The 13,579-nt window shown below is 43.2% G+C and overlaps 1 protein-coding gene across 4 annotated transcripts in view; it reads left to right on the forward strand.

The window, feature by feature from the left end:
- The first annotated feature begins 431 nt into the window (after positions 1–431).
- MITF (melanocyte inducing transcription factor) overlaps positions 432–13,579 on the forward strand; it is a 223,421-nt gene continuing 210,273 nt past the window's right edge. For 3 of the 4 annotated variants that reach the window (XM_033210409.1, XM_033210411.1, XM_033210414.1), the window contains exon 1: positions 432–696. In XM_033210409.1, the coding sequence (XP_033066300.1) occupies positions 593–696 (104 nt within the window). In that variant the 5' untranslated portion in view covers positions 432–592. The remainder of the gene's footprint in view (positions 697–13,579) is intronic. The other variant, XM_033210412.1, reaches the window with a different exon arrangement.

Consider the following 13,579-nt stretch of genomic DNA (forward strand, 5'->3'; position numbering starts at 1 on the left):
GCGGGCTGATAGGAAGTCCTTTTATTTTAAGACAGGCTCGAATGCTAAAACTTTCTCTTGCCAAAACCCTTGACTATCTTATTTTTAAAATAAGCACTCGGCGTGCCCTCGCAGATGTCTGAGCTGAGAGGTGGGAGTGATGGTATAAGAGCAGTCTGTGTCCGTTCTTATTCATATTAAGTAGCCAATTCTGTACCCTTGAAGCAAGTGGGGAGAGAGGAGGGAGAGGAGCTGCTGACATTGACAATGAATCCAAACAGGAGTTGCACTAGCGGTGTTCACCACGTTGCCTCTCCCCCAGCCTAGCCTTCTGGGAGCTGTAGTTTTTGTGGTAGAGGCTCCACAGGCGAGCTGGGAATGCCCCGCCCGTGCCGAACTACAGATCCCAGGCGGCGCTCGGCCGCCGGCCCCTCCCGCCCGGGTGCGAGTGTAAACTCCCCGCGCTGGGGCGGGCGGCCGCGAGCCGGCGAGCGGGCAGAGCTCGGCGCTGCGCGGGGGCGCACTGCTAGAGGGACCCAGGCCCAGCTACCTTCCGTCCGCCCCCGGGCTCTGTTCTCACTTTCCAGTAGTGGAAGGACGGGAAGCGGGAGCCATGCAGTCGGAATCGGGGATCGTGCCGGATTTCGAAGTCGGGGAGGAGTTTCATGAAGAGCCCAAAACCTATTACGAACTCAAAAGTCAACCGCTGAAGAGCAGGTGAGTGGTGACAGCTGGACAGAGGCACAGCAGGCGGCTGGGGGCCACTGCGTCTGCCACTCTGGGGCGAGGAGAGCGGATCGCGGGAGCTCTGGGACAAGGACCCAGTGCCCTTGCCCCGGGGCAGAGGGCGAACTGCCCCCCGCAGTTGGGGGCCGCGCCCGCTCGGCCCAAGTGCGCCTTTAGGAGGCTTGGATGGAGCGCACTTCGGAGGGCGCCGCGAGTCGTCGGGGACGAAGCGTCCAGGCGCGGAGACCCTCGGCCGGGGATGCCAGCTGCTGAGACTGAGTGGGGGCTGGGGAACGATCTGGCGCGATGTGGGGGAGGAGGAGCGCCGGGCCGGGACGCTGTCCCGGTGGGATGGGGGAGCAAGTTCTAGTGAACCCCCTTTCTGAAGATCCCAGCGGGTTGAGGGCACGGAGAGGGAGAGCTTTGGGTGGGTTAGGATGCGACATTGGAGGGAAGCAATTAGTTAGCTTGGAGTCACCTCTTGGGAGTCCGGTCCCTGTGGGGGAATTAGTCCCTGGGCTCCTGCGGGTGAAGTTTCTCTGGGCTTCGACTCTCACCTCCAGACCGCTGCAAGCGGGCGCGGGAGGGGCTAGGGCAGCGGTGGGCGTGTCCCCTAGTCCAAGTTAAACTCCCTGGAAATCCCATTCAAATCCAGGCCTTCCCTGCAGAGGGGAAATGAGCCTTGGTCTTGGGGGTTACTGGGAGTGTAGCCCGCTTGGCAGAGACACGTGTTTAATTCGCTGAGGACTTCAGAAACTTTTCAGGCGAGGAGTGAAGACATCTACTGCTCTGATGCCCCATCCCTTCTAGTGCCCACTTCCTTTGAGCCACCCTTTTTGCTGCCTCCATTCCCACTTGTCTGTCGAAATGGATTGGGTGTCTTCCGTTCTCTCTGTCCGGCTGGCACTCTGGACACCATCGTTAACAATGGTTACTAAAAGGGACATGGTCAATGGAGGCTGGAATAGCAGAGAAGGGTTTATTTACACCCCTCTAAGCTGTGAGCTAGGATAAGGCTATCATTGGAAGGATCCAGCAGGACGTCTGCACCCGGCTGTACCTTCCTGCCCTGCCCTTCGCTGTGGGTGGAGCCTGGGTGAATGGGCCTGGCCGGCAGGGTGGGAGAGGGTCCTGAAATGAGGGTGAGTGGAGAAGGGCAACTGAATGAGGAGCCAGGTGGTGTAATCTTGGCCTCTGGCGAGCACTGGGCTGGTTCTTTTTCTAGTGGAAAGTGCAACCAGGTTTATTTCCTTCAGGGCTGTGGCAGGACTGTATATCCCAGTTGGGGAAGAAAATCTGGGAACGGCGGACCTACTGACTGCCATTGCTGAAGAAGCCTCTTTGTAGATGCTTCACGGCAGATTGGAAGGAAACCGCCTAAGCAGTTCGTCGTATAAAACCAGCCTTTAGTTGGTGGTTTTTCCTCATAATGGCTGTTTTGTGTGTGAGCATAGATTGTGTGTGTTGGGGGCTGGGGGTTTTGAGTAATATTGTGTGAAGGGTATTGTTGGTTATGCTCATCAGGGCTTTATCTGCATTCGGCTGAAGGGACCAGTGTTTTACTGGGCAGTCTCTGCTTTTGCTTCTATAAGCAAATGCTTACACGGCCAGAATGAGGGAATGAGTGTGTGTGTGGAATCCTGAAAGAAATAAATTAACCGGACTGTTTGGAACATTTCTGATGGTAGCCGATACATAACATTAAATCAGTTTGAGAGAGTGAGGAAAATACCATCTGGAAAAACCCAAATGAGTGCCGTGAAACTCATGTTGGACGATTTGGGCCTGTTCTTTTTCAGAGTCAGCAAAAAAGACTTGTAAGGGTGAACGTCCTCAGTAGCTAGCTAGCAGGCACGTGTAAGGAAAAATGTGGGTATGTGGGAAGAAATGGCTTCACACGTTAATGCTAGAAACAGGTGTGGGCCTGAACCAGCAGGAAAAGGAAGGCTAAATTTAAAAAGTTGTTGTAAAACTTGTATATGGAACACACACATGCTCTTTGAAATAAACCAGTTAAATAAAATCTATGAATAAATATATGAAGTTGGCAACGTTTCTCTATACTGTTTTCCACAGTTGTCTAAGGTATTGTCGTCGACATCTGTTGTGTGACTTAAAAGGGCTACACATTGTTCAGGGCCTTCTCTCTCATTGCTTTTTGTCTTATGTCTTTGCTGGGGCACCTCACTTCTTATAAGTCTTTGTTGGAAAAAGTTGAAATTGATATGTTAAGACTGCTGTAGCCGTTCTGCCTATCAACTGTCTTCTCTGGATTGTCCAGAGTTGTTAGAGTTGAAAATATGTCCAGAATCCGCCTGCTTCTTACCAACTCCTCTGCTACTACTTTGGTCCAAGCCACCATCAGCCCTTGCCTGGATTATTGCAGTAGTCTTTTAAACTGCAATATCAAATTTAGTGAATTTTCAGTATAGTAGCCACAATGTTCCTGTTAAAACTGGTTCTCAATTGGAGGTGATTTTGCCCCCTGGGGTCATTTGACAGTGTCTGGAGACATTTGTGATTGTTACAATGGAAGGGATCACTGCCTATCTCTAGTAGGTGGAGGCCAGGGATGCTGCTAAACATCTTACAGTGCACAGGACAGCCCCCACAGCAAAGGATTATCAGGTCCCAAATTGTTAGTAGTGCTGAGGTCGAGCAACCCTGTGTTAAACATCAAGTCAGATCCTGTCATTCTCTGCTCAGAACCTGCCAAAGGCTCCTAGTTTCTCCCAGTAAAATTCAAGGTTCTTAAGATGTCAGCCCTGACCTTATCTCTTGTTGCTTGCCTCCTACCTCCCTCTGCTGCGGCCAGGCTGGTCTCCTCACTGTTTTTGGAATACCCCTTCCACCACTGGGCATTTGTATATTGCACTTGCCTTGACCATCTTTTGCCCAGACAGCCTCAGTCCTCACTCCCCCACCAATCAGTAGGTGCCTGCCTCCAAGAGTCTTAAGAACATTAAGTGTGACATTGACTGTGGGAAAATATTGGCATGGTGCCTGGCACATAGTAAGTGCTCAGGAAATGTTAGCAGATGTTGTTCTTGTTATTTTCTTTACAGTTCTTTCTTTAAACATCATTCCCATCACACTGATAGTGTGACCCTTTTTGACCACAGCATTTGCAATTGCTATTCCTTCAAGCTCTCTGTCTTCCTTGTCCAGCTGTATATTTTCTCCCATAGGGCTTGTGTTATAATCTACTGTATAATTTTCCAATATGTTATGTTTAGTATATGTTTCTCCATGCTAGACTGCAAACTCCAAGGGAACAGGGTTTTCTGTTTGCTCCTTGCTCACTCTTGTGTCCCCAGAGCCTAGAACAAAGTTTCTCAACCTCAGTGCTATTGATATTTTGGGCCAGATAATTCCTTGTTGTGGATGGTTTTATGCATTGCAGAATGTCCAGCAGCATCCCTGGCCTCTTCCTATTAGAGGCCAGTACTGCTGCCTCTATCAATTATGGCAACCAAAAACATCTCTGTACATTGTCAGACGTCCCGTGGAGGGCAAAGTCACCCCCATTTGAGAACCACTGGCTTAGAACAATGCGTGACACAATAAATATTTGTTTGAGTATGTGTTGCTTTCTTCCTTAATACCATAACCCACTCAAGGTAAGGCATTTGGTTTTTGTTTTTGCAATGAATATTGTGTTTCCTTTAAAGTAGATACTAGGCTTTCTCCAAAGAGGAATTTATGTATTGTTCATTGGGGCTTACCTCAGATATTCAAATCTTTCATGAGGAAGGACATGTTTCATTTCTAACCCAGACATCCTTGCCTTTAGGAATCTGAAGTTGCTGGATTTAGATTATGTGAATCTCATTTTGGTCATATTGGTGGTTAAGGCTGTGTCATGGGAAGACACACACTATGGGAAAAGGTTTTAATGAATTGTTTGCACACTGTTTCCTCCAATAAGGTTTGAGAAACTTTCGTGTGTTCTCCTGGGAACGAGATCTGAATGGTGGGTGGCAGAGGAAAAGCGCTGAATGTCTAGAGTGAGCCTAGAATTCACATAGGCATAGTCATGGCAGGAAAACAAATGTGAAACTGTTGAATGAGCTCCTGGGAACAGAGGAAGTCTCTACAGGTCTTTTGGACCTAAAAACATTTTAAAACATAGTAGCATCTTTCAGGCTCATAGTCCTTTTGTTTGGTTTACTCAGTGCACATGGCTTTGTAGTTGTTAATGTCCTTTTCCTGGACAGACTTCACAGTTGTCTTAATTTAATTCCAATTTCTTCTTAAGTCTTTAGTACTATTTAGACAGCTGTTATTACATTTTCTGCAAATTAGAAATGGGAATGAAAGTGAGTATTAGGTTTATCATGGCAATACAGGATATAGCAGTGATCCCCAAATGCTGATTCACAAAGGTGTGTGAACTTTTAAAGGTTTGGGGTGAAATGAGAAAGACAAAGACTGTTGTGTCACATACCTACATATATTTGGGTATAAGGCCGCTGCCATTTCTTGGACTTATGCTGAGATGTTTTTCTCCTGTCTTCATATTAAAAAATGCCCTTTCTTTGATGATATAATAATCCATTCTTGGCAAAACAAAACTGTCAATCATTTTTTGATTTCTGAGAGTTTTCTTGATTTTTTTTTTTTTTTTTTTTTTTGGTCTGTCCAATCTGCAGCGAACCACTAGCGTAGAGATAAAGAGCCTTGTTCTGGCATCAGTGTCTGTCCCTAACTGACTGGGTGACCTCAGGCAGGCTGGGTGACGTCTAGTTTCAGTTTCCTCATCTGGTAAATGGGGGCCTGCCTCCAGGAGTCTCAAGAATGTAAGTGTTACATTGACTGTGGGAAAAATATTAGCATGGCGCCTGACACATAGTAAGTGCTCAGTAAATGTTAGCAGATGTTCTTGTTGTTATTTTCTTTATTACCTGGCAGTGAGCCTGGCATTTTGGAAGGTGTTTGCATTTGCTTGACTGTGGTTGTCTTCTCTAAGGCAAGTGTTATTATGCAGTACAGTTCTTTCAATGTTAGCAAATTCCTTTTTTGCTTTTCTTCTAATGAAATGTTCAGATAAATATTTTGCACTTTATAGTTTCCATTTAATCATAACCATTCTTTTATACTAGTTTAAAAAACGAACAATTGTGATGTTAGTGTATCCATAAAAATTCATGTTCAACACATATTTATTGAGTCCTAGTATGTGCACATTAATAACTAATAACGATGGGTCACATTTATTGAGTATGTACTACATGTGAGCCCGTTCTAAGTGTTTTTATGTGTATAAAACATACTTAATCTTTGTGAAATCTGCATGAGGTGATCATAATAAAAACAATAATGATACTAATTATAATTTTAAAAACAAAACTTATCTAGTGCTTCCTATGTACCAGGCACTATTCTGAATATTAACTCTGTTAATTCAACCCTGGGTGTATGTATTAGTTTATTATTCTCATTCTACAGAGAGGAAAACTGAGGTATGCCAAGTCGGTGGGGCCTGGATTTAAACTGAGGCCATATAACTGTAGCCACATGCTCTTGTCCTCTAGTCTGTACTATGCCTGGTTGATCGTGCAAAATTCAAAGATACATCGTACTGTGCCCTCCCTATGTGGTGATGGAGAGAGAACTCATGGATCCAGCTAATTATACAAGGCAGTGTGTGGTCCCTGTGGCGGGGTGGACATCAGCAATTGGCGGCATTTAATAGAGGAAGGGGATCTGGGGAGGCAGTTTTGTGGACAAATAGGAATGTTTGAGTTTGGCCTTCAAGGTAAAACAATAGTCAAGTGTGTTTCTGTACACTATTAAATAAAATGTTAGACACCTTGGAGGTCATGATCCTAAAGTAGATGTTTAAGGTTTCCGTTTGCCTTTTAAACTTCTAACCTTTCTTCAAGCTCTTGTTTGTGGTCTTCAGGCACCTGATGATACCTCATGGTGGCAGAGATGCTGCATGCATGTGGACAAGTTTAGAGGGAGCCCTGCTTAAGTGCTGTCTGTGGTCACTGCTTTGCCACTTAACCACTACATCTGTGTTCAAGATACTTAACTTCTTGGAGTCTCAATTTCTTTAAGCTGTAAAATGAGATCAATGGAACCCACCCTCTTAGGGTTGGTAGAACTTTTTTGTTTGTTTGTTTGAGACAGAGTCTCGCTCTGTCGCCCAGGCTGGAGTGCAGTGGCGCAATCTCGGCTCACTACAAGCTCTGCCTCCCGGGTTCACGCCATTTTCCTGCCTCAGCCTCCTGAGTAGCTGGGACTACAGGCACCCGCCACTGCGCTCAGCTAATTTTTTGTATTTTTAGTAGTGACAGGGTTTCACCGTGGTCTCGATCTCCTGACCTTGTGATCCACCCGCCTCGGCCTCCCAAAGTGCTGGGATTACAGGCGTGAGCCACCATGCCCTGCCGATAGAACTTTTAAAACTAAGCAGAAATGTATAAATATGTTTAGCATAGCACCTAGCACTGTTAGCAAATGAGATTAATTCCTCCTTTTCTAGTAGAATTTTAATATGATAGCAGTTTTTACCCTCCTCTTAAGAATAACTAAAACATGTATAGAATCATGCATTTCAAAACAAAGTAGACAAGATTGAGGTGCCTCAACCTGCAGATGTTCAAATCTAACTATGTAGATTTGTGGTATGATTAGATGGAATGCTTGATTAAAGTGGGATTCTCAGTCTTGGTTTTGTTTGTTATTGGAGAGTTCCTTTTCACGATTACTAATATTTATAGATTTTATTTAAGTTGATGTATGTTTAATTCCCTTTGAGTTCTGCAGTGCAGTTTGCACAGGCTGATGTTTATATCTGCTCCAGTTGTGCAAGAAGTGGAAAATATCCTTTTTTTAGAACAGATCACATGTGCTTACTGTCAGGAATAGGACCTCAGTGTAAAAAAATGTATCTTGGGACAAATCAAACTTACTAAATTTCCCCCTCCAACTGCTTTGTTTCAGGACTGGCAGTATTAGGATAAATAATAGGAAAAAAAAAATCCTTGGCTACTTTTTTTTGTCATCTTTCAAGGACAATAAGTGAGAGTTTCATTTGTTTTGTGTGTGTGTGTATGTGTGTGTGTGTGAGGCATAAAATGTACTTTGCTGAGGGTTTGTCTAATCAGAATAAATTATAAAAATATGTTTGACTACACTCCAAGTATGCATTATTTGGAGAAAATAATCATGAAGACAGGTCAAAGATACTAAATGCAGTCACCACAAGCTTTTGATATTGTAAAGGCAAATTTGCAGTTTATAAGAAGGTTTTTGTGAGTTTAGTGAACACTGTGTACTCTGAGGATAGGAATTACACCAAGGGATAAGTCTGCATCTTTATTGAGACAAACGAGATCGAGAAGACCCACAAGGAGGTCTGGGATCTCTGTTGAAATTTCTGCACCTCCCATTCTATTGCAAATGATCTTGGGAGGAGGACTAGGTTTGGCTTCTCAATGGTAAGCTTATTTCTCTAGCCCATTTCTACAATGTAGCTTTCTTATTTCTTCACTTCATCTTTCCCTCCTGTGGCTTTGGATGCATGCTGTGAAGAGTAAAGAAGTATACCTTTGGAGTGTTCACCTGAGACCCCTGTCCTGGGATTCAGAGTGATGAAGCTTTTATCTTTAATGGCTGACATTTCTGGGGGCTTCTCAAGCACTGGGTGCTGAGTGTCAGTGTCTGTGCTGGCCATAGGGATTCCAGTGGAGAAGCAGATGGGTTCCTTCTATCATGGTGCATACATCTTGGAGGTGGCTCCCAAGTAGCTGGAATTACAGATGTGTACCACCATGCTTGATTAATTTTTTTGTATTTTTAGTAGAGGTAGAGTAAAACCAAATACATGAGTAGAACCAAATACATGAGCAAGATGAGTTTTGCTAACTGCTATGGAAATTAAACAGAGCATTATTGGTAGAATGTGCCTGTGAAAGAAGGGGGCTTTTTATTAGGTTGGATGACCAGGAATGACCTGTTGGAATAAGTGATTTTGAAGCAAGACTGAATATCTGACATAAAGGCACAAATCCAGACACTACCACTCACTAGTTCTGTGACTTCGGTCAAGTTACCCAACCTTTCTGAACTCCAATTCCCTCTTCTGTAAAGTGGAACAGTTGCTACCTTGCAAGGCTGCTGTGAAGATAAAAGGTAATGTTTGTAAAGCAGCTAATATTAGACTTGAGGCTTAGTAGGTGTTCAGGGCTACCCATAGGACTGAAGTTAATATCTGAATAGTGGAAAAAGAAACACAGACATTAATCTTTGTTATAAGTGTTTATAACTCAGTCTTAAATGTTTTCCTAATGTTAAGTGAGTCAGAGATTCATGCTTGTCTTTATAAACCTAACCCTGGACTAAAAGAGATGGGTCTTGTTATTTTTATTATCCTTTCTTTCCTCTAGGATCATCCTACTTGATGTCATCCCTTGTTCTCCTGACTGTTGTTGTCCTGACATAATTCATGTCTGACCATAGTTTTTTGGGGCTGGATTTTTAATTACTTTTTTTGGTGTTAAGGAGAGGCCCAAGTAATTGAAGATTAAAAAGGAAAGCCTGAGATTGATTTCACAAAACATACACGCCCACCACGAACAAATAACCAGTGTAGAACTCCTGACTCCTAGTCCTGAGTTTCAGTCCTGAGATCATGCTTCCTGTCCACTCTGTTGTGAAAATGTCAGTGTTGGTGCAGAAACAAAAAAGAAGAAGCTCTCCTCCCACATACCACCTCCAGTGTTCACCAACTTTGACATCCACAGGAAATGGCGTGTATTTAATTTGACCTCTTTAAAAACAATCTTCAAAGCATTTGGATTTTAGTAACTGTGTTCTTTGATTCAAGTACCCACGGAATGATTTCTTTCTTTCTTTCTTTCTTTCTTTCTTTCTTCCTTCCTTCCTTCCTTCCTTCCTTCCTTCCTTCCTTCCTTCCTTTCTTCCTTCCTTCCTTTCTTTCTTTCTTTTTTTTCCTTTCTTTCTTTTTCTTTCTTTTCTTTCGTCTCACTCTTTTGCCCATGCTGGAGTGCAGTGGCATGATCTTGGCTCACTGCAACCTCTGTGCAGGTTCCAGCGATAGTCCTGCCTTAGCCTCCCAAGTAGCTGGAATTGCAGATGTGTACCACCATGCTTGATTAATTTTTTTGTATTTTTAGTAGAGGTGAGGTTTCGCCATGTTGGCTAGGCTGGTCTCGAACCCTTGACCTCAGATGATCCACCTGTCTTGGGCTCCCAAAGTGCTAGGATTACAGGCATGAGCCATGATGCCCGGCCAGAGTGATGACTTTCAAAAGGAAAAATCCTGGGTTGTGTGAGAGCAAGTATATTAAATCTAAATGCATGTCCTGTAGAGGGCACTGGTAGAATCCTGTCACATAAAAAATTGTGCCTCATTGAGCAATTTCAGGATGACATCTGTGGTCTTCACCCTCCCCACCCTTGCCTATTCTCCAAAGTGGGGTAACCTGCTGACTTATTCACACACATTCATCAGTTTTCCCGTGTGATTAAGGGCATCATTGGAAAAGTGGTTGTCCTCACTGTTGGGAGAAAGCATAGCTTATATTTGTAGAGTAGGTTTCCTTCTGGGAAGGTTGACTTGCCTCAGTGGAAAGAAGACTTGAGGCAGAGAGGTTTCACTTAGCCTGGTGGCTGTGGTTATATATGAAATTATGAAATGACAGACAGGAATGCTAGATGTACTTTGGTACCTTTACCATAAAATGTTCCTAAATACTAACTGGTTCTAGGAAGCATGTTTTTCAAAAACGTACGTTTTATTTTTACAGCTGGATATTTGAAATTCGGTGAAAGGAAATGCTCATGGAAATCCTAAAGATGATTTCCTTGTTTAACTCAGGACCTAGCTCAATCCTGGTGAAGGCTACCAGAGAACCTCACTGAGATGCAGCCACACTGTACCTCTTGCCTGCAGTGTGTCCTAAATTCGTAGAGATAGTGCTCTAAAACTGAGTTCATGAACCAACACACAAGTATGTCATTGGTCAAATTGTAACATTCCCTTCCATCAAAAGGACTAGGTATATTTTTGTCATTGTTTTGTTTTGTTTTTAGCATTTGAATTTTTTCAGCAAAAGGTGGAAAGGTATTATTTCAGTATTAGTTTTGCTCTGTTGTGTTAGTGAGCCTGCATAGTTGCACCATCTAAATTTAGGATCCTGGCACCTCAGCCAATAAGAACTCTTTGTAACTAATTCATAATGCTTTTGGCAGAGAGCGCCTAGAATAAACATTAAAATAGCGTTGGCCAGTTAAGGTCATTTACTTTCAAGAGAAGAGGGTGACCCCAAATATGCATTCTTGAAAATTCCATTTATTTATTTATTTATTTATTTATTTTTTTTGAGACGGAGTTTCGCTCTGCCACCCAGGCTGGAGTGCAGTGGCCGGATCTCAGCTCACTGCAGGCTCCGCCTCCCGGGTTCACGCCATTCTCCTGCCTCAGCCTCCCGAGTAGCTGGGACTACAGGCGCCCGCCACCTCGCCCGGCTAGTTTTTTGTATTTTTTAGTAGAGACGGGGTTTCACCATGTTAGCCAGGATGCTCTCGATCTCCTGACCTCGTGATCCGCCCGTCGCAGCCTCCCAAAGTGCTGGGATTACAGGCTTAAGCCACCGCGCCCGGCCATTTATTTATTTTTAAATGAAGACTTTACAATAGCTTATGTGAAATGTGAAGCAATACCTAAAAATATAAGCAACTGGCATGATTCCTGGTCACATTCCAAATAAAGGTTTGTCCATTTGCTGCAAAGAAGTATGCTTAGAGGATAACTTGTAAGAGGTCGGCCACTGGCTTATGGTGTATTAAACAATCGGTGTGTAGACTTTTTGGAACTGCACCTTGTATTATCTTAGCGTGGTAATTTTTCCACTAGTCTTTGGGTAGGTACACACTAATAATATTTTTTATCTAGGCAAATGCGAGATGAGTAAATGCTAAATGATAGGATTTTGGAAGGTAATTCTAGCAATACTGATTATATATGGAAGGTTTAAATTGTTGATTCAGCAATAAATGAGAGAGTTTGATGGTGCTTACTTGGTCATAGTATCAAAATCACTAAAGTGCATGATGTAACGGCAGGGAGCTGAATCACAAGGACGATTAATTGGGGTTTGTTTTTGGGAGTCAATGATACCACATGTCAATCTGCTGTCCTGAGGTAGTCTCTCACTAGTGTTACCCCTCTTTCTCACTTTTGGGTTCATATACCTGATATCTTTCTAAACAGGTAAATTTCATGCTTCCAGGAGTGGAGAAGCTGATGCAGGCCTGGCTACATGTCCTTGTCACAGGGATTGGTTTCACGGGGGTGCACATTGTTCAAAGGGAGTCCCAGGATTTTCTTGGGTACTACCACATTAGTAATGTAGATCTGATAACTAATTTTCTAGAGGAAACTATAGAGCTTTCCTTTTTTTTTCCTTTTTTAAAGACCAGTGAGTAATGATTACCAATGATTATCTCTGGCCTGACAATACAAGTGATACTTCTTTTTTTTTTTTTAACTAACTGTATTCTGATCTGGGGAATTTTTCATTCCAAAATAGCAATACAACAGTATTTAATATGGAGACATGAGATTTGTGGTAAAATCATTAGGGCAATGGTTCTCAAACTCGAGTGTGCATCAGCATTCCCTATAGGGCTTGTTGAAACAGATTTGCAGGGACACACTCCAACAGTTTCTGTTTGGTAGGTCTGGGGTAGGGTCTGAGAATTTGCATTTCTAACATGTTTCTAAGTGATGCTGAAACTATTGGTCTGGGAATCACACTTTGAAAATCATGGCAGTAAGGTGGTGGTGATGGTGTTTGGGGGGTGATTTGCTCAATGGACTTGGGATAAAAAGCATTGCATAGAGATGGGATATAAATAATATATAAGCTTGGGTGACAGAATACCCATATTTACCATGTTTAATCAGAAAATGAATTTATTGGTTAAATAACAGAAAAGTCTAAAGATGGGGCTAACCAGGCCTTCCATGGATAGGATTCTTTGTTGTATAATATGATCTCTGAGTGACTTAGAGTTAACCTAGCTTTACTGCCATAAGGAACCCTGGCCCAAATCTCAAAAAGGGGTTGTATTTTAATCTACACTCTAAAAGTGTGAAACTTGAAGCATACTGCAGTCACTTGACCGAAAGATTTGGTTGAGAAACAGGCTGATGGTGGTTTTGGGCATGTCCACATGACCAAATTGTTTTTCACAGAACTTCTGCTGAATAAAATTTGAAATACTACTGTCAGCCTGTTTTCCCATCTTAATGAATTCCAGATAGTTTGTAGAGTGTGGGAGCTTCCAAAACAGAGAGGTGGAATGGATGTGACCAGCCAGCATCTGTTTTGTCACAAATGAGGATGTCCTGACATAATGGAATCGTTCCCCTTGTTCTGAATCTCACCAAGCTGTTCACTTCTCTGATCGTGAGGTACAGACTGTGAGAGGGAAGGGCAAGGCCAATGTCATGTAACACAAGCCAAAAGAAAATTTCTGGATTCCTTATTTACCAGAAAATTCAGCCTACCCCTGTGTTTCATCCACTTAGACCCAAGCATTTTGATTTTCTTTTTTCTGCGTGTTGACATTCTTTAGAGAAAAAGCCCTGATCTGTTCTTGTTGTAAACTGGTTAAGATTTCTAACCAGTCTAATAAGTCTAAATTTCAAAGTAAGACCGTTTTGAACTTAAATTCCAATTTGGTCACTTTCTGGCTATATATGTATCTTTGGGCAAATTATTCTTGTGGCCTCTGTTTCAACAGAGGCTGATGTGGTTTGGATCTGTGTCTCCACCAAATCTCATGTTAAATTGTAATCCCCAGTGTTGCAGGTGAGGCCTGGTGAGAGGTGATT

The sequence above is a fragment of the Trachypithecus francoisi genome, unplaced genomic scaffold (assembly GCF_009764315.1).
Source record: "Trachypithecus francoisi isolate TF-2019V2 unplaced genomic scaffold, Tfra_2.0 Lachesis_group0, whole genome shotgun sequence".
Taxonomy (NCBI): Eukaryota; Metazoa; Chordata; class Mammalia; order Primates; family Cercopithecidae; genus Trachypithecus; species Trachypithecus francoisi.